General features: G+C 37.5%; 1 protein-coding gene across 1 annotated transcript in view; it reads right to left on the bottom strand.

Annotated features, from left to right (window-relative positions):
* The window catches only part of LOC135706632 (uncharacterized), a 31,764-nt gene extending 12,975 nt beyond the window's left edge, over positions 1–18,789 (bottom strand). Inside the window, exons 1-3 of the mRNA XM_065228278.1 lie at positions 17,936–18,789; positions 17,549–17,878; positions 17,155–17,490 (exon numbers count right to left, since the gene is read on the bottom strand). Of these exons, the coding sequence (XP_065084350.1) occupies positions 17,155–17,490; positions 17,549–17,878; positions 17,936–18,479 (1,210 nt within the window). The 5' untranslated portion in view covers positions 18,480–18,789. The remainder of the gene's footprint in view (positions 1–17,154; positions 17,491–17,548; positions 17,879–17,935) is intronic.
* Positions 18,790–19,679: the final 890 nt, after the last annotated feature.

Here is a 19,679-nt window from a genome sequence, read left to right as displayed (position 1 = left end):
CGAGTAGAGTGGAGACGACTTCTTCGGACAGCAGAGGACAACAAGGCCTTAGCCTGATTGGTAAGGTAAGTATTAGACCTGTTCATTTTAAACGAAATGTTCGGAATGTAACGGGTCAACCATGATTACTATTCGTCATGTTAATTTGAACTTCTGTGCAAATTTTCAGCAAAATCGGTGATGATTTAGAGGTGCTTCAAGTTAATTTTATGTTTTTAAGGTAATTTACGGCTTACAATATTTGTATCTCGAGACTGAAACAACGAAAGCTGATGTAACAACTTTCATAGCAAAGTTTAATGTGTTATGTATCAACTTTGTAACGAAAGGTTGACTATTCGAAGTGATTTTATTAAAGTTTGACTTAGTTTCATGCTCGAAGATATCCTAAAATGTGAAGAATTTTAAAGTATTTGTTCTACGAATTTTCCACCCATATGATATAAAAATGTGTAGTGTACGGCATAATGTTCCTCATATTGTTCTAGAAGTTTCGTTGCAACATAGTTTTCGTGTATATTTCATAGATTGAGAGATAAAAATCAGAAAAGAGGCCGTTTTAGCTAAAATTCACAAGACAACAGAACCAATAAAAGTCAATTAGATTGACAGAACATAGTTGCATTGCTTTTCAATGACGACCGATGACTGTTTCATTGATATATGATTTTTTCATAAATATGAATCCTCAGTAGACGTGTTTTTTATCAAAGGCAAGTGTCACTCGAACCATAACAGCAATTTATAAAATAACGAACATTTGAATGGCTCGAGTGACACTTGCCTTTGATAAAAAAAACACGTCTACTGAGGATTCATATTTATGAAAAAATCATATATCAATGAAACAGTCATCGGTCGTCATTGAAAAGCAATGCAACTATGTTCCGTCAATCTAATTGACTTTTATTGGTTCTGTTGTCTTGTGAATTTTAGCTAAAACGGCCTCTTTTCTGATTTTTATCTCTCAATCTATGAAATATACACGAAAACTATGTTGGAACGAAACTTCTAGAACAATATGAGGAACATTATGCCGTACACTACACATTTTTACATCATATGGGTTGAAAATTCGTAGAACAAATACTTTAAAATTCTTCACATTTTAAGATATCTTCGAGCATGAAACTAAGTCAAACTTCAATAAAATCACTTCGAATAGTCAACCTTTGGTTACAAAGTTGATACATAACACATTAAACTTTGCTATGAAAGTTGTTACATCAGCTTTCGTTGTTTCAGTCTCGAGATACAAATATTGTAAGCCGTAAATTACCTTAAAAACATAAAATTAACTTAAAGCACCTCTAAATCATCACCGATTTTGCTGAAAATTTGCACAGAAGTTCAAATTAACATGACGAATAGTAATCATGGTTGACCCGTTACATTCCGAACATTTCGTTTAAAATGAACAGGTCTAGTAAGTATGTTTCCAATTCGATGCCTAGACATATCAAACGATCAGCAACACGTACAGAATTTAAAAGACACTGAATTTCAAACGTTAAATCTGTCATTTGAACAGTTATCCAGTGATTTTTTTTTATGAATTGAAATTATGTATCTTGACGACAAAATAAAAAAGGAATGGCCAAATTATGTATCTCTAACGCATTATTTTGTAGAATAGCTGTCATAATGACTTTTTAATAATTATTTTAGTACTGCAAAAACTATTTTTGTTCGCTACGATGGTGATGATGGATTTTTAGTATTAGATTTAAAAGTAGATTAATTAAAAAAAAAGGTCTACAAAGGTTTGAGCCTCGCGTGCGTATTACGGATAAAGAGGACTGAATTTTACATTTGATAAAAAAATATGCAATTTTGAAGCTTATTTGGAAGATAACTTGAGTTAGTAGTAGTTTTCTGGCAAATGTTGGGGGTTCGTGAGCATTCCTGACATTGCTGAAAATTATGATAGCATCAGATTGCGGGGTTGCTAGTGTAGTGTAGCTTGATAGTTCAATTACTATTGATTGCTTGTAATACTTATGCATATTTTAGGTGGACAAAAAGGCGAACTAAGAGGTGGACGCCTGAGCTTTTCCACATGTATATCGCTGTGAAGCAACTGTAAACTCTAGAGGGAATTTATATCTGTAACTGAAACCAGTTCGATTTTGTTTGCCAACCTGGTTAAAATGTCATGTATAATTATCTTACAGATAAATCGTCCAGCTCAAACCTTTTTAGGGGTAGATCATCATAAATAAGTTCGATGAAAAGATTTTATTTTCACTTAAATGTCACTGCAGCCATCCAGTATGCATTTACATACATACTTATCATGCGGTTTTTCAACAATATCATACTCGCTCTGTTGTTATTATCGAACATTGATTAACGTGTTGAATTCTAATAATTTGAAATAATTGTTGCCGATTAGAGCCGATCTAATTCATATATTTCTTCTAAAAAAAGTAGCGCTACCCTTGAGCGTTGGAGATGTTCCTCAATTTTGTATCAATCCTTTCTGTATTATATTTAATGCATTATCCGCTAGCTCTATTCCTTAAAGATCGTTTTAGTATTGCAATAAATTAAGTTCGCGTAGATAATTTATTGACTCATTAGCGAGGTTCATCATTTTTAATATAACCTAAAACCAATCTTCAATTACACATGTCAGCTCTGATTCCCAACCAGTCCAGGCAGTCATCTTTCCCGCAACATCAATAATCCCATATATCACCACATCTTATAGCGCTCAAACAGTATATAAATTAAAAGATAACAAGACTAATGCCGCTGCTAATAAGCCAAGGGCTCTTGGTGTCTGAATTAGACGACAAAACAACCGGAATTAAAATCCCATAAATCAACATTGTTTAAAGGCTCAGCATGTCCTTCGTTGCTGGGTCGTCTGCCACCAAAATGCTGCGCACAGTCTTTCCCAAGGGTTTCTGCTCACCCGCACACCCACGGATCCATGGAGTTTTGTAAGCTTTGCCAAATTGTCCCCGACCACAGCGTGCCATCGTGTATGCCATAAACCAAATAATTTATTTTATTCACGAAAGATAAATATAATTTTGTCTTTTTATCGTTGCCACCACCTCCACCAGCGTGCTCACCGCTAGCATTTCGAACTGATTTTGCCTGCTCCCCCGTTCCTCATCCATGAAATCATCGTGATTTGCCCATGTGACCATGGATTGTCGATTCTTGATATTTCTGTCATTTTCCCGTTGCTTTCAAGGACGGTTTGCTGGGTCCGCTTATTCTCTCCGACGATGTCATATCCTTCCCACCGCAAACTCATCGTAGATTTTGAGGTTTTCATCCAATTTAACCGATCCCAGCTCCAAGCATGTGAACATCGAGCCAGCCAAACATGGAATAGAGAAACCGAGAAAGAGCGCATAATGCAGAACCGCATCTCGACTGCAGCCACCCACCCTCGGTAGGAGTAGGTGTATGATGAGTATTGTGCATTGAGTCTATTTTCGGTTTCTCCGGACCATTGCACGGTTTAGCGTTCCGATTGATGGCTTGGGATGGTCAGCTTTCCATGGTTTAATAATTAATGAGTACTATATTTTCAAACGTGGTGCAACTTCAGATGTCAAAGGTCAAAGTTACTTTCATTTTACTTAACAGTCATGCAATGCAATTGATCGTGGAATTGAGCATCTCCACATTTTGAGGTCTATTTCGAGAACATATGAACATCGAGGGAGCACACAGCGCAAGGAATCGTCCGGTTCACCATAGCAGCCACCAGCGAGCGTTGCATTGATGGAACAGTTTTTTGGCGTGGTGCCCAGCTTTTCACAGATTCCCCATCGCCACATGGTTTCTGGCTTCCGCTTTGGCTTACTGTCTATCGAATGTTCCGGAGCACCTACATTACATATTGCGATCGATCACTAATATCATTCAACACCAGCTTTTGCAGTCAATTGTATGATTGTGTGCTCGTTGAAGAGAATGGGCGATTGACGACATTATGGGGAGTAATGGAAATTGCTTTGAAAACCGATTTTGCAATGTTTTCAAATGTAAATGAGCACATCTTATTACTGCCTCTACTGGATTGCTACAATACCATAATTTCAACTTTTAATAATTAAACCTTAGCAATTTCCTTACCAACACTGATTGTAAGACAGGGCAACAGAATGTAAAAAAGAAAATGATCATCCAGCCCCGCATCGAAATTGAAGCAAAAATTATGAAATAATATAACAGTAAATAACACTGGTTCAGCCCAATCTATTACAATCCATGAAAGAGAATTTATATTACAAGGTGCAAAGTCAGAAACCTCGCCGGGGCAGAAGCCAAAGCTTACTGACAACGACTCTTCCAATACCCACTTATTGCTTGGAACGAAAAAAAAAAAAAAAATCAGTGTGAAAAATGAGGCTACTTTCAGCTTCACCTTTCCACCGATGGAACCGATTGGATTGACTGTTTGAAGAAGGCAGGCAGCCCAAGAAAAGCAATAATGACTTGCTCCAGGCCAAAGCGTCTGGCAGCTTATGAGAATGAAAACGGGAAAAAAATTGCACCATAAAATGAACTCTCCTTCTCTAGATAGTCTTCGGACCAGCAGCAGCAACGGGATCAGAAAATATGGAATGCAATTTTCACTCTTTCGAGTGCACCCGAGCGATGTTCGCCGACATGCGTTGCAATAGATATGTCCTCCCCGTCTCCAGGCTGACCAGATGTGTATATGATGTTAGATGCTAATATAAGTGCTGGATTATATTGACCGAAAATGAGCCATGAATTGAAAAGGATTGTGCAGCAGCAAAAGTGCCTCTAGGGACGAGACTCGATATGGTTATTATGACACGGAGAGAACGACGCTCTGGGGTTCTCGATGGACATGTCTTTAGATACGCGGTTCTATGGCAACATTATTCTGAAGGTGCCGGATTCGATTCCTGGTTCGGACGATCGTATTTTCGGGATGACATCTGACTATCAAATACTGTGCAAGTGCTCGGAGTCAACTATGCTCTGTGTAACATTTCAGAAGGGACATAATAGCTGTAGAAGAAGGAGAATAAAAGGAGATCAACTCTTTCCTCATGTTCCCGAGTAGTAGAAGTAGTAGATGTGCTGGTCATGAGCCAAAGTCGAAGCTCAGGCTAACAAACGTTGTTAGAGCGAGGATGTGATTTTTGAACTGAGAACATCTGAAGCTAGTGGAATAATTGCACCTGAGAACAGATATAAAAAACAGCATTTGGGAATAAAGTCACTCCATGATCAAAAGGAAATCGGTTGTTTATTGATTTATTTGATAAGGCTCAAAATAATTAACTTTACAGAGCCGTTAAATTCTTGGTCACTATACATCTTAAAACTATAGTCAAAAGGTACAACCAGTCTTGTAAGCGGTCACCGTAGTCGACACATTTTCTGTGATAATCGACTGCCTTTGCTTCCGACACTTGCAAAACAAGTTATCAAATTACAGTACCAAACTAAAATGTCATATGAAAGGCTCTGTCATACGACATTGTCGCCGAAGACCGTCACGAATGTATGTATTTTATTTTATTTTTTTCCATATAAGAGCTACTGATGCTGTGCTTGTGTGAATTCTGAAAATAGCAAGCAACGATGTTCTGGTAATAGCATTTCTGATCAGAAAAGGTTTTATTTACACCAAATTGAGGAATTAGAACGGAATCACACATGTCATATGATAGTTATTTGATAATTTTCTTTTTGCTCGAATGTTGTTCTACCGTTTGCGTTGTGTAAGAGAGACGACGGTAGAGTATGAGAGTACGAGGGTACAACACAATAAACACTTTATATTCCGCTATCGAAAAAGCCTCCTCCATCAGAACTGGAGCCGCTTCCAGTGGTTTAATTGTATGACAGTTACGCCAACGAGGGTCAGAGCGCTTCCATTGCAGCAATGGACGCAAAACGTGGTCAGCACTCACACACTCTTCACTAAACGGTTGCTTTCCAAAGTCTTTTTTTATCTAGTTCGTTTATTTGTAAGGCTCAATCACGTTAGCTTCACGGAGCCGATAGTTCATTATTCTTTGTTTGTAACAAAATTCACTTAGTTCTATGTCTAGTAGGAGTTGGGCCGAATACTCGCGACTTACTCGAGGTTAGAGGGGTACATTGTCGAAGGATAGGAAAAGGGGAGGAGCTTGGGAGTGGGGTTTCGTTGTCTCATCAGAGCCTTGTCGCCTGTATGAACGGTAGTGTGGTTCTAGATTCGTCTGGAGTTCGACCGGCTATACCTTCCAAAGTCGAAGACGCATCGACCAAAAGAACTGCTGATGAAGAACAATGAGGAAGACCACACAATGGTTGCTGCCGAGAAAACAGACGATCGCGTGGCACACATCGAGAGTGGCCTGCTTTTGTCGACAGCCGAGTAAACACTGGGCGTCTCAGTGGAAGGCCTGTATAAAGAGAGGGAGAGAGAGAGAGAAGAATTAGTAATTTCCATATAATTCCACTACCTAATCCTTGACAGATACGCGTATTTCGTCTACAATGTGGTACAGGTACATTTTCACTTAGAAGCTAGGTAAATTTAAATTTAATTTCCTGTAGGACCGGGTACTTCGCTGCTTACTCGTAGATGTGTCGTAGGTAGTAACTTGAAAAGCCATGTGTGTCCGTTTCCTTGATCCCTGTTGAGTAAAGTTGAATTTCGTTGTTTGTTGATCTCGAGGCTCTCTGCAACATCCAGTTTCCATGGTGTAGATACGGTTCGTAAAATCGTGATGTCCTCCGTCGACAGTTGGTGTTCCTCTGTAAGATGTGTTCTGCAACCTTTGATTTGAACTCATATGTTAGGCATTTTTTCGCTTGCTTTTTGGCCTTATTAACCTCCGCTATATGTTCTTTAAATCTAGTTGCTAAAGTTCGCAGCTCTCTTACAGCTTATTTTATATACACCTGCTTTACCTTAAACATCAACTGGAGCTTTAGTGCTTCCATCTATTAACGTCCTTTTAATCAAACCACCTTGAAGAGGTGGATATAGTTCATTCAGGACGGCCAAATCGCAACCAGCACCAAGCCGATTAGCATCCCCAGGTAGCGATAATCACGGGCTACTTAGAGTTGGCTAAAACCTATCTATTTGCTCTGTCATCATCATCACTGACACTAGCGACTTATAAACAATAGTGCATTGGTGACGACGATGATCCCCCGTTCTTGTTCTCATTACTGACGGCAAATATCACCGCCAGCAACCCCACCGGGCACCGCTTGGAGGTTAGAATCGGAGTTCAGGTGCACAGAGGTCGCAAATCGACTGATTAGCTGGCAGATCCCGACAACCATTGATAAGCGTTCTTATGCACCTGATTTACCCGGCGGGGTGTTTAGTGGATCCTAACAATGATGTCAACTGGTTATGTTTACTGGTGAAAACTAAAACTAATCCGAATTGATTTAACTGTGGTCTTAGCTTACAAGTAATATCTTAATCAAATGGAACGGACACACATTTCAAGGTTTCAGGTGCTGCGGTGAGGGTTGTAAATAATCTCCTTTGTCGAATTCTCGCTTTTTTATCGATGATTGCCTGGATTGTGGTCTCCTTGTATCCGTTGAGTCTTGGTGTTTCGAAGATGAACTGTAATTCTTTAACCTTTCCTGTATCGCTGAGTGGAAGAGTCTGCATCCGAATGAATTTATGTGGTGGAAGGCGGCCATTTTCTGCTGGAACGAATGTTTGGAAGTATACGGGATAACTCTTTTGGTGCTTGTTGGTTTCCTGTAAATTTCGTATTCAAGCGAAGATGATGATGACGATTCCCTGATGACAAGAATGTCGAGTAATGCGAGTTGCCCGTCCTTTTCTACCTCGTCAGTGAATTTGATATCCTTGTGAATTCTGTTGATCTCATCTAAAATTTGTGGAAGAGCTTCCCGTCAAGGGGGTGGTCACTCTACACAGTGTGCCAAAAACAGTTTTGGCACAGCTCTGGCACCAGTATTTGGATTGTTGGGCACTCTATTCAGAAATGCATGTAATATTAAAAAAACTGGCAACACCAAACTGTTTCTGAGTACGCCTCAAATCATTGTTTACATCCTTATGTTTCGTGAAAAAATATCCATGGCAACGGAAACCGACAGACATGGACTCCGGTATCGATCAGGTAAAATTTCATAAATTTTATGATTTATCATAAATTAATTCAACCAATAACTGCAGAATACCTCTTTTTAATATGGATATATCTGAAGGGTTGGTGTTGATTTTTTTTTCCGTTCTAACTAATGAAGGATTTTATTTCAACTAATTGATTTTTAATTCTACTGTATAATTGTTCTAGTATAAAGTGCATTGTTTTGTGAAATGTTTTTTTTCTTCTACAGGATATTGTCATAGAACTGCTGATAGATTGATCACTGAATTTGCAGTCCCAGTGCTCCTTGATGTTCGCAGAGTAATTTGATATGCTAATGAACTCATCACCGCAGACGTTTCAGATAGAGTATCCTGCAGTTGTTTTTCAAATCGATCCACCGTCCAGCTGGCAATCTACTCCCAGTCGTTTGCATAGGGCATCAAAATCTTCCGGCACTCGTTGTTTTACGCCTTGATGTCTTTTAGATTTCATACTCAGCCGGCAACCCCTTGACAGTTCCAATAAATCTGGCGCTCCACATATCCACGTACTCCTGCTGGTGGGCATATCGGGTTAAAACATCCTTCGTCGTGGTTGCAAACGGTGGACCATCGTAAAATGTGTATCTGGACCGATGAAAGAAATGGTTTACAAATCAATGGCTCACAAGCAACGATGCAAAGCAACAGAAAATTGCATAAGACAATAAGATCCGGGACTATTGAATTTTCGAACTATGTAAAACAAAAATACAAATAACTTACCTTGGCATCCTTTTATAGATTCCATCAAACAAGTTTCGAAAACCTTTTCCTTTTTCCAACGATCCTAAACGGTTTTCCTCCTTGTTCGGAAGCTGATAATCTCCAGCAACCAACACAAATCTTGCACCATAATGCTGTTCATCTCCAATCGATAGTTGGTGTTTCATTTCCGCGCTAAGTAACACTTATTTCCAATTTGTGGATGTTATGCCTTTCGATCATTTTTGCCTTCATTTCTAGAAAATTAATAATGATCTTTGTATGTATGAAAATTTACACCATAACGTTTCGACAGAAAACTGATACCTTTCTACTTTTTTATACCTTTTAATCTATGGGCTGCGTATAGAATTTATTTTCGATTTACTAATATTTTTGAGTGATTCGATCAAACCAAAACATTCAATCTATCTGAATAACTTGGTGGCCAAATATGCCTGAATATTCACAAACAAGTGCAGCCTGTTTGATGACTGACACTGTTGGCACTGCCTGCAAAGCTGCGGCACACTTGAGGTACACTGAGAAAAAATTGGCGCAAAATGAGTGTGTAGAGTGACCACCTCTTGCTTCCCGTTTAACTACGCTGAAGATATCGTCATAAACCTCCACCAACGGTTTGGTAATAGTTCTTTCTCCTTCAGGATTGCCTCCAAGTTGGTTATCAAAAGTTCACACAAGAAGGGGGATAGGGGGTTTCCCATTGGGGCTCCTTTCGTCTGCTTGTAGGAGTTACCTCGGAAAGAGAAGTAGTTCTCTTCCATACAAAGGCTGGTCAGCTTAAGGTACGTCCGAACCTTGTTTCTCCATGCTGCATCCTCTCGTTGTATTAATAGCCAGTCCTCCAAATGGTTGATTGCTTCCTTGACCGGTACGCTGGGAAAAAGAGCTGTGACGTAGAAAGATACCATAATCTGCATGATCCATAGGACGTCCATGAACCATGGACCATAAACTAATGAAATTGATCCGTAGAAAATCAAAGTTGCGCATTAAAAATATAGGAATGATCAATAAAATGAGATTGAATCCACAATATTATGCTCAGTAAGCAGCATCGGCTGCTGCTAAGCCACCGAGCTCCTTTTATCACAACAAACCATTACGACTAACGATCGCCAAAGCCTGGCATCATCATTGATGTAGCTAGAAACGGTATCTTGAGGGGGCCCAGAGGGGGGGGGGGGGGCTGTTTCATTTTTTACGTAGGATGACGTCTTTCGTCAACATATTGGGGGTGCAATTTCGAAAAAAACCAAATTGACCGCATTACGAAAAGTGGTTAGGTTTTGACCACATATAACTATGTCAATAGAGGATGGATTTTAATTGTTAATAAACCAATCGTTCATAAATTTTGCTACAAATCTGTTAAATTAAAAACTTTATTAATTTTCAATTGGTCAGTACTGAAAATTACACAAATGTGCAACTGTTGCAATAGTGATCAAAATTATCACCGATTGCCTGCAAAAAGCGCATTCCCTAACACAGATTTCAAAAACGAATTCAATCCTGAACGGTGCTTATTCAATCACCGTGTGTGGTTGTGTCCAGTCGGCCGTCAGCAGCAGCAGTGCTTTCAGTGGGTAGCACTGAACATTATACACACCGAAAGGCTGCCCGTAAGCAGCGTGCTGCAGCCCACATGAGCGTCCATTCACCGAAGAATGAGGAAGAAGCCTCACCGCTACTGATCGGGATAAATCTTCGTGAGTAGCTGTGGGCCATCTATGCCAAGATCTGTGTCACCCTCGTCTATACCAGCTGTAAAATAAGACAGGAGGTCAAGGGGGTAGTCAATTCTTTTAAAATATTTAAAGCGTGGTTTATAATTATCTGTCTTCTTAGCACTTTTGAACTTATGGCTTTGTTTTTCCTCAACTATTTACGTCCTTTATTTATAACTATATAGCTAGCTCCTTACCTTGCATCACACAGCAAAAAAATATATTAACGTTTGCAATCAGAAAATTATAAATTTTTCGCCGATTTTGTATGCAATGACCTGCGATCAGTACGAAACCCACCGATTAATCTTTAAATGTCATTGTAAGCCATACGTACACACTTAATTCAGATCACCGAAGTCGGTACGAATTTACCGGGTTTTTGAACAGCAAAACAACTCGGTAAAATTTTCAAATGACCGTTACACGTGAGAAATCAAGAAAATTTGTAAATTTTATTTTTCATCAATAAATAGGGTGAACTGAACAACTTCTGTACAAGTTCGGGATAATTTTTTTAATAATTGGATTTTTCACTGATTTTTAAACTTTTACCGAATAGTTCTGTAGTTCAAAATTTACCGAACGACGGAGGCCTGGATTAGTTTGTTTTGTTTTTCTGTAGTTATGGCAAAGAAAGTGGGGAAACTCCACTCCAATACTTGTGCAATTCTTCTAATCTTAAATCTTTTTGTAAACCTCGAAGAAATTTTTTTTTTGTATGTATGTATGTATTGTATTTACCATTTTTTTTTCGTTAAAATTTTCTAAATGTTTGGAATCAATTGCATCAATATTTGATTTCATTTTGGATTCGTATAAGGAAAAATACGACCGCACAAATCAGGAGTTAACTGCATACATTTTGGAGTCCAGAGAGAAGCAGCATCATTTTGCAACAAGTGTGCCGGTTTATGCGGAAATTATGCAGTGTTTTGAAATGACCATCGTTCCATTGGCAAGAATTTCGCAAGCAGGACTATAAATCAAATCAAGCGCTTATCGATACCTGTAACCAGGGCTGGCAAATGTCATTTTCAATGAAAAATCTCATGCGATATGTACAGAGATACCCAAGTAACCAGTAAGCATTAGAACAATGCTCTAATTTAGCACTATATTCACATATAAAACAGTGATTAAATGCTTATCATGCAGTATATACTTATAAAGGGCTGATATAAAGCTAAAAAGGCGAAATAGCGGGCTAATAAAATGCTACGATGGCAGCCTCAAATAAGCATTACTAATGCTGATCTAGGGTATCTTATAAAACGTCAAATTTTTTTACCGCGCTCTATTTTTAGAAATTTTTATATAAATTTAATTTATTTTCATCGACCCAAACTGAATGAAAACAAAAAAGAAATCTTTCTACAGGTCCCATAACTCATAGGTTTTTCTCAACTTATTTGAAACCTTTGTTCAATTTCATCAGGTTTGTTATTTTCCAGCGAAACATGTTTAGGGATGAGAAGTCAAATGCTATTTAATGAAAATTACCTTTGTCACGGCTCGAACCGGGGTCCTGCAACATCATTCATTATTCCAGGCGCCTGTGCATTCTCGACCACGGGTGATACCAAAGATCAATTTGAAAATAGTCATATTTGAATCATCTTTTAGGCGTTCGCAGTAAATTGATGTCATATAACAGCAGGCATGGTAATGCGAAAAAAAATCCTCTCACATTCCTGTTATTATCAATGCAACCATTCCGATGACGTCACAAACGCATTCACTTTTCCAGACCTTTTCTAAATGACATTGATCGCAGCACCCACTGGACTAGGTGTTTGACGTTTCTGCCAATTCATAATAACAGCGGCAAGCGGCGCACAGTTTTTGGAGGTTTTTTTGTCGTTCTGTTTTTAATTTGTTGCTTTTTTAAGTGTTCGTTGATTTTAATCATTCACAGGTGAGTTGTGTCTAATCAATTTTATCAGAATAGCAATCAAATATCTCTATAAATTCTTTGCAGGAATAATGCCGGACAACAATTATTGTATTGTTCAGACATTCGAAAATAAGGACGTGTTTCTGTCGGTTTTGCCCTCGCGTTGGGTCATAAAGAACGGCTGGAAGTCATTTGGAACGGATTCAGCTACCCGTTATTACGGCAATGATTTGTGCTATTGGCCTAAAGGCGCATCAGGCTATCGCTTGCTCGAAAAAGCGAAGAAGGACCCCAAAATCAAACCAGACACAAAAGTCCTGGATGGTTGCTGCTGTAAGATAAAGCGGACCAAATTTGCAAGTTATTCTGAGGTAAGATAAAAATAATACTATTGTTATAAATTGTGACAACAGATACGTTTTAATTTTAGGCGTTTCGTGAGCAGAAGATTATGGAGAAGGATTCTGACACGGAAGAATATGGAACCAAGAAAAAGGTGAGAAAAGTCACGACTGCTGCTGACCTTTTCAAGCAGATCCAAGCAGCTAAGTTCCTTAAACGTTGCTTGAGAAACGCCAAACAACGTTTCGGGGAAATCAAGGGAATAAGAGCTCCGGTGGCGAGAAAGAGGCGTAAGCGAAGTGACAATCAGTCTACTCTCTGTGGCATGGATGACGATGAAGAGAAGCAGGATGAAGAGGAAGAATCTTTGGTGGAGTACGATGGACCGGATGAAATGGACATTTCTGACAACAAAGGTTTTCTTGTCGAAGAATATCTTTTGGAGTGATTTTGTTTCTTTTTTTCATGTTGCTACTAAATTCCTGGATGAATTACAATGCTATATTCTGTGTGATTTTTAATATCAATGTTTTTGGTTTAAATAAAATCGTATATCAAAGATAAAGGTTGCTTTACACAAAGATTTATTTCATTCTACAATTCCTCGTTGGCTGGCAAAGTATGTAACAATGGTATAAATGCTGTCTCCTCATACACAACTACTGCTACCAACTTACATAAAACTTGGTCTAATTTGTATTGCTTGATACCATGGAACTTAAAATCATTCGCTACTTTGAACACATTGATGCAAGGGGAAATTAGTGGATATTCAAAAAGATTAGTAAATGCAACTATTTCTGATCCGTAAATTCCATTTTTATCCGCATATTCCATGGCGACAATTCTCCTACTCCTTGTAAGAAACCATCTATCAGAGAATTGTTTGGTTAATGACGGATTTCACGCCAACTCGTCTTCGGAGTTGGCAGCACCCTCTCAGAACCTTATGAAACTTTGTGGGTGTGGAGACTTAGCAATTTTAAGCAACTTTGAGTACTTATTTTTTTCAAAATTTATCTCGCCTAACATTTGATAAGGGTCAAAGTTTTTTGTCGATTTTTTTTTCAAATCGATATAGCTTAAAAATGACAAGCCCTACAAAATAGTGATGTATGGCGAACTTTTAGCAAATAAACTGAAATTTTATAAAAAAATTTAAATAAATTAAAAAATTGGTTTCTACACTCTAAAAAAATATATTTAAAAATTAAAAGTCATTTTCCCAAAAATGCTACCTCTCAGATTTGCTTGATATTTTTTCTCATGAAAGGCAATATAATTACCTAACTTTTCTTCATACATCGCAAAGTGGGCGCTTTTAAGAAAAAAAAGTTGTTCGAACAACAACTTTTTCATGTTAATTTTTTTTTAGCGTGTTTCACTCAAAGTCGAATAGTAATACGCGCACAACCTTATTAAAATCCGTTGAAACTTAATGAGCATAAAGATTTTGACCTTTTGATAATCTGGGCGTGCTTAAAACAAAAATCTAGCCTAACATTTGAAAGGGCCTAATACAGAGGATTTTCCTGCATTTCGAATGGTGTTTTAATAAATGAAAACTCTAGTGTTTTTGTTTAGTGCATAATTTATTTTCCTTTAATTCTCCATACATAATTTGAGTTTTTCATTGATTATTAGTCTATCGGAAACAGAGTGAAATTTTTCGGAGTTTCCTTTGAATGTGAAAATCGCTTAGTAGAAATTATGTTTTGAGAAATAGGTACAAAACAATGAAATTTTTGTGTACCAGGTATAGTTTTTACATGACTGAACAGCTAAAAAAATGTTGAAAATGAAGTTGTATCTTCGATGTACAATCCTTAAACCACACAGTTGAAACAGTTAAAGTTATTATTATTTACCTAGTGTATCATCAAATTCCTGATGTTCTGATTGCTGATGATTTGTTGATGGTTGCGGCTCTTCAAACTTCCGAGCATGGCTTGATTCTTTTCCATCCGATCGCCTCTTTTTCGGGAGAGGTGTCCTATTGTGCACTAAAATTCCACGACACGATTCACAAATACGCATTGTTACATCCAATTGATGATCAAAGCCCCATGAATGTATTTTCTCTATGAGACTTGATGATAAATTACGTAAATTATTGCGGCTGCAATTGGGATTGTTTATCTTCATTTCATCTTCATTCCTTTATTTAACGTCGGTCTCTGTTCCGCAATCTAGTGCCAATCACCGACGGACATCGATTGCCATCCATTGACGGCAACCGAATGTGCAGGAAGGCAGCTTCCACACCTGCGTAAGATATCGCACCCATTCAACACACATGGGCCGGGACCAACGGTTTTACTTCCCTTCCGAAGGAAGACGTGACCAGAGATTTTTATGCCTCAGAAAAATCCCACCGACCTCGGCTGGGATTGAACCCAGACCCATTGGGGTGTTAGAAAGCAGTCACGCTTACCACTACACCACCGGCGCCGGCTTGGGATTGTTTATGTTGGCACTACATTGCACCCTTTTAATAATCAATTCAGCAGATTTTTCCATTGTTGTATATATAAACACTTTTTCGTTTCAACAACTATGCAGCACTACACTTTCAACAACTATGCACTACAGCAACTATGAGCATTGTTGTGATATCACCAAACTTAAATATTAGATTATGTCGGTAGAAACAGACTGCGGTGCTTTAAGTTTATACCTTATATCTCTCATGTGACTACCTGCGTTGTTATATAACTGCTATATAGCAGGTAACTTAACGATTATTTTAGGCATGCCTTAAATAATCGTTAAGTTACCTGCGCTATTATATGTATTCACTTGAGAGATGAGGTATAAACATATATGCATATTGCTTACTAATGGACACACCTAATACATAAAAATAAATGAATGATTATTTTTCTAATTAAATTAATCACAAATACATGAATTGAAATCTTTTCATGAATAAAACATACTAAGTGATTTTTACTTAGTTTACCTGTTGATTTGGAACAATTTGAGGGTGGTTTTATAGAAGTTGGATAGAGTGTATGCATATATTATAATACAATCCATCACAGGAAAGTGCAAACCATGCTGAGATGGCTGTTCCTCATTAGAACGTTTTGTTCTGAACTCTTATTGGACGATTTGCAGGTAACTTCTCTGTACCCTTTTCAAATGTTAGGCTAGATTTCGCCCAGATTATCGAAAAGTATACCCATAAAGTTTAATCGAATTTTAATAAGGTTGTGCGCGTATTACTATTCGACTTTGAGTGAAACACGCTAAAAAAAAATTAACATGAAAAAGTTGTTGTTCGAACAACTTTTTTTCCTTAAAAGCGCCCACTTTGCGATGTATGAAGAAAAGTTAGGTAATTATATTGCCTTTCATGAGAAAAAATATCAAGCAAATCTGAGAGGTAGCATTTTTGGGAAAATGACTTTTAATTTTTAAATATATTTTTTTAGAGTGTAGAAACCAATTTTTTAATTTATTTAAATTTTTTTATAAAATTTCAGTTTATTTGCTAAAAGTTCGCCATACATCACTATTTTGTAGGGCTTGTCATTTTTAAGCTATATCGATTTGAAAAAAAATCGACAAAAAACTTTGACCCTTATCAAATGTTAGGCGAGATAAATTTTGAAAAAAATAAGTACGCAAAGTTGCTTAAAATTGCTAAGTCTCCACACCCACAAAGTTCCATAAGGTTCTGAGAGGGTGCTGCCAACCACTGGATGAGTTGGCGTGAAATCCGTCTAATGTAAACTCTTTGGATATACTTATACTAGAAAATTTAGACTGGTCGGATTTGAGTGCGTATTTCATCAATGGAAATATTTCAGCGGTCTTACTGGTAACTGGCTTAAAGGTATACTTCTCAGTAACACGGTTTATAATTTGATGCAATGGGAGTTTTCCTGATCTTAGTAATTTCTTGATCTGAAATAGATGATTTTCAAAAGGATATGAAGCAATACTAGGTAGTGGACCAAATCGGGTCACTTCTTCAACTACATGAACCAGATTATGAACGTTGCTCGTAATGGAGTTGAAGAAAACATAATAGTTCGAAATGAATTCTTCAAACAATTTTTGAGCAACAGGTAAAAAACGTCTGTAGTAACTACTTGAACAAATAGTGACAGCACAGAATAGATTTGCAAAATTTTGAAAATGATCATCACTGATAAAATGTTTTAGTAAAATAATTCCAATGTAGTGTAAAAAAGAAGCACACTCAGATGCTTTCCAATGATTAACACAATCTATACCACGCACTTGTCGATGAATTTCTATAGGCATTTTGATAGTTTTCTGAATATTACAGATTGACTCTATGACACTGTTTGGCCATCTACTTTCGTCACTTCCATTATGACCATCTTTGTACGCCAGGATTAATCTTTTCGTTATCCCTAAGTGAAGGAGATGTAATGAATCGGCTACAATCACATCTTCAACTATATCGATTGGTAATTGAAGTAGCGGTGAAACAACCGGTGTTCTCTTCAATTTTCCATTTTCTCGTGTTTTGTAAATTTGGTAATGTTCATCGTACATCCCACTTCGAAATGCAGCATCGGTTCTCTTGGGGGCAAATGTTCGTGGAAAAATATTGGTCCGTAGAAGAGTTGAGTGCTGTCCAATAGTGCAACATTTCATGCAGCCATGATGTGAATTGAAATTTACTACACCTAAATAGCTAAAATGTCTTTGAGTCGCAAATTTAGTTGAATATTTTTTTTAAAATACCTTTTACAAACGCTCTGGCAGGGGAATCACAGGTTATAGCCCGAAGTTTAACCGCTAATTTTACACCATTCACATCAATTCCCAATTTTATCAAAGGTTTGAGTTCATTCACAAATGGGGCCAAAAACTCCTCAACTTTCTTTGGCTTACTTTTTCCGTAGAAAATGCCAACTATCATTGGTTTTAAGGAAGCGAATTCGTGTAGGTTGAATAATATTGGCCAAATCTGATTGGTACCGTTCTTAAACAACGGTAGTCCATCAATGTTGATATTGATGTTTACTTTTAAGGGCTCTTTTAATTCCGGAAAGCACATACGAAGACAATGTTCTGCAAAAGAATTCAATGATATATTACGGTTTACATAGTTTTAATTATAAAGTTTACCTAAACCTTGATGCCAATATTGACCGCCTTCAATATCAATAATGGTTGGGTTTATCCTAGGAGTGCGTAGAAGCCTTCTTGGACTTTCCGGAAGCGTTCGATCATAGTTGTTCAATTTTTGTAACAGTGGTTTCAAAGCTTGCTGAGATATATTGAATTGCGTACTCCAGTTCCGCAAAAATGATGTTAAGTTTTCCGCTTGGCTGCTGTGTTCAGCTTGTTCCTCTTGGCTAGCTTCTACGTATGATGCATCAGACAAGTGGTTCCACTCTTCTTCGGAATCTTCATCGGGACTATAATCTGTCAGGGAATTATCCAGGGAAGCTGTCTGAGAATTGCCTTCATCAGTCTCCTCGTCTGCAGAATTTGTTGGACGTTCCGGAACCGCACAAACAAATAATGCTGATTCTGATCTTAGTTCATTCGGTTGCTCAATTTCCGTAGCATTGGGAACATCAGAAACGTTTATATTACGATACACATGTACTTTTCGTCTGAAATGTCCACTTTTTAACGTTTTTTTCCACTTCTGAGGACCGTCCATGTTATTTTGATTTTATAAAGTATTTTTGATGATCAACACATAACTTTTTAGCCCTTCTAAACTTTAATCAAGCCCTTTATAAGCACTCAAGAAAGTTTTAATGCTAGGCTTTCTAAATGCATGTAAGCACTAAATCATTGCACTATATGCGCATACTAAGCTTTCTGTAATGCTTATTTTTATTAATGCTTCTGTGCACTAGCAATGCTAATATGAGGCTCATATGCATTAAAAATGCTAATATACGGCTTTTTGGCATTAGGAATGCTGAATTAGTGCCAATATAGAGCTATGGCTTAATGCTTATGGTTACTTGGGTACTTTTGTCACTATCATTGGATGAGAAAACGATGATCTCATCGAATTTTTTGTCATGACAGAACGTGACAGTGTTGTGATCATCGTAATTACTAGTTCATTTAATGCTATTAAAGTTATATGTACCGAGGAAATCTTAATAATATATTCTCTCTACGGTTGTTTGCTGAAATTCATCTAAATCAGTAAGAAATGTTGATGTCAAAACTGCATAAGACTTAGAACGAATGAGAAGCTAATGATAGGTAGTTTCGTCTCGTGATAGTTAGAGGGCCTGTCGCCACATGATGGCCGTGATATTTACCAGCTCTGCCTGTAATACCCAAGGATTCAATCCTCCATATGCTTTTCAGCTGCGGCCAGTTGAAAATATTTTGAGCAAACACAACACAAAGACCTACTCCAATTACTTTGCACTAAAAACGTGGAAAGATTGATCGAAAAAGCAAAGGAAAGGCGATCATAGCAAACTTTTTTCGATCACTATGACTAAGGTCCCAGTCTGGAGCTCCCAGCTAGCTGTCTCAAAGAAACCAGGAACGGGTATTTTTTCTAGCAACAATATTATTTTTTAACAAACGAAAGTAATCGCTTGAATCTATTTAACATAGAATAAGTGCACCAGTTTTGGCACTAGAGGGCCATAGTCAAATTTTGAAATAAATTTTAATGGCTTTATTTGCGTAGACTTTTGACAAAACATATGTTCTAACCTTGTATCGAAACAAATTTAGAAAGAATGTTAAAATGCAAAAATTTAAGATAGGGCCAATTTGACGACCACTAGGACCCAAAACTTGTACACCAATGTCAACAGAATATTTGATGATGTATTATGACACTCATAAGTGAACTTACTAATAGAACAGTGAACAATATTAT

This window comes from Ochlerotatus camptorhynchus, unplaced genomic scaffold (genome assembly GCF_037179485.1).
Source record: "Ochlerotatus camptorhynchus isolate MF236.1 unplaced genomic scaffold, CSIRO-AGI_Acam_v1.1 ptg000284l, whole genome shotgun sequence".
Lineage (NCBI taxonomy): Eukaryota > Metazoa > Arthropoda > Insecta > Diptera > Culicidae > Ochlerotatus > Ochlerotatus camptorhynchus.
This window is presented reverse-complemented; position numbering and strand designations above follow the sequence as displayed.